Source organism: Kryptolebias marmoratus, linkage group LG23, assembly GCF_001649575.2.
Source record: "Kryptolebias marmoratus isolate JLee-2015 linkage group LG23, ASM164957v2, whole genome shotgun sequence".
NCBI lineage: Eukaryota > Metazoa > Chordata > Actinopteri > Cyprinodontiformes > Rivulidae > Kryptolebias > Kryptolebias marmoratus.
In genome coordinates, this window is record NC_051452.1 from 5172104 (window position 1) to 5173274 (window position 1171).

General features: G+C 47.0%; 1 protein-coding gene across 2 annotated transcripts in view; it reads right to left on the reverse strand.

The window, feature by feature from the left end:
- LOC108229377 (glutaminase kidney isoform, mitochondrial-like) overlaps nt 1-967 on the reverse strand; it is a 10694-nt gene extending 9727 nt beyond the window's left edge. For both annotated transcript variants that reach the window (XM_037973867.1, XM_037973866.1), the window contains exon 1: nt 568-967. In XM_037973867.1, the coding sequence (XP_037829795.1) occupies nt 568-836 (269 nt within the window). In that variant the 5' untranslated portion in view covers nt 837-967. The remainder of the gene's footprint in view (nt 1-567) is intronic.
- Between the last annotated feature and the right edge of the window lie 204 nt (nt 968-1171).

Consider the following 1171-nt stretch of genomic DNA (forward strand, 5'->3'; position numbering starts at 1 on the left):
AGCATCATTTAAACATTAATATAAACACGATAAATTATTCTAATTATAATTAATTCTAATAATAAACGCATTTCCTAATTAAATCTAAATCTAAATATTCTAAACATATTTAATAATTAACTGTAAATAAATTTAATAACTGTAGCCAGTGATGGAGCAGCTCAGAGACGCAGTCAGGCCTGACCTTCATCAGACTTTCACAGGAGGCTGTTTAGGAGATAAGAACCTGCTGAAGGGAGTTTGAAGACCCAGTCTGGGTTGTCAGAGGACCTTGTAGAGAGAACAGGTCAAAGGTCAGAGCCTCCCTGGGTCTCAGATGATGAGCTGGAGGATGAAGATGAAGATGATGCTGCTGGTCACGATTCACGGCTCGATGCATCACACCTGCTTCCATTTTCGGACGTGTAAATATTTTATGCCCTTTCTCGCCTAATGTAATCGACCCTGCACATTTATTACTGTAAAGCTTTGTTATAAATAATCATGAACTGAGAGGTAGGAACTAATCTCCTCTCTTTGTGGAGTTTTTTCCTGCACAGCTCGGCCTACAAGCAGCGCCTCACTCACTTGTCTGCTGAGTCCTTGGCGGCTTCATGCTGCCCGTCACCTTCGGAGCAGAACCCCCTGAAGCCCGGCTTCCTGTTCAGGTCCTGGGGGGCTCTCCACCCGGAGCACGGCCTCCCTCCGCCGGGGAACCTCCTCTCCGGCCCGGCGGAGCTGAAACAAGCCGCGGGAAGAGCCTCCTTCACGCCGGCTGCTGCTCGGAGAGTCAGCGGCCGCTTCAGCTGGCTCTGAAACAGCTCCTTCAGCGCCACCGTGGACCGAAAAGGTAACATGTCGGCTTCGTCTGCTCAGTCAGACTCACTGGAAACCAGAAACTTTAAATAAAACCCAGAAAAAACGTGTTTCCTGATGGAAAACTGCCTCCTGACGGACGAATGAACGGCTGGAAATGCTCATCAGAGGGCTACAACCAACCTGTCTCCACGCGCAGGATTTGATTGGACGAGCGCATCCTTTACTTGTACTTGATTGGCCGAGACGACTGTCAATCACCTAAACTGTCTTGCCCATTGTTTTGACCCTGTTTCCATTAGCAAATTATCTGGACTGAACACACTCAGTTTTACTCGCTTTTAGGGATTTATTTGCCTTTTCTAGACAATTTAAA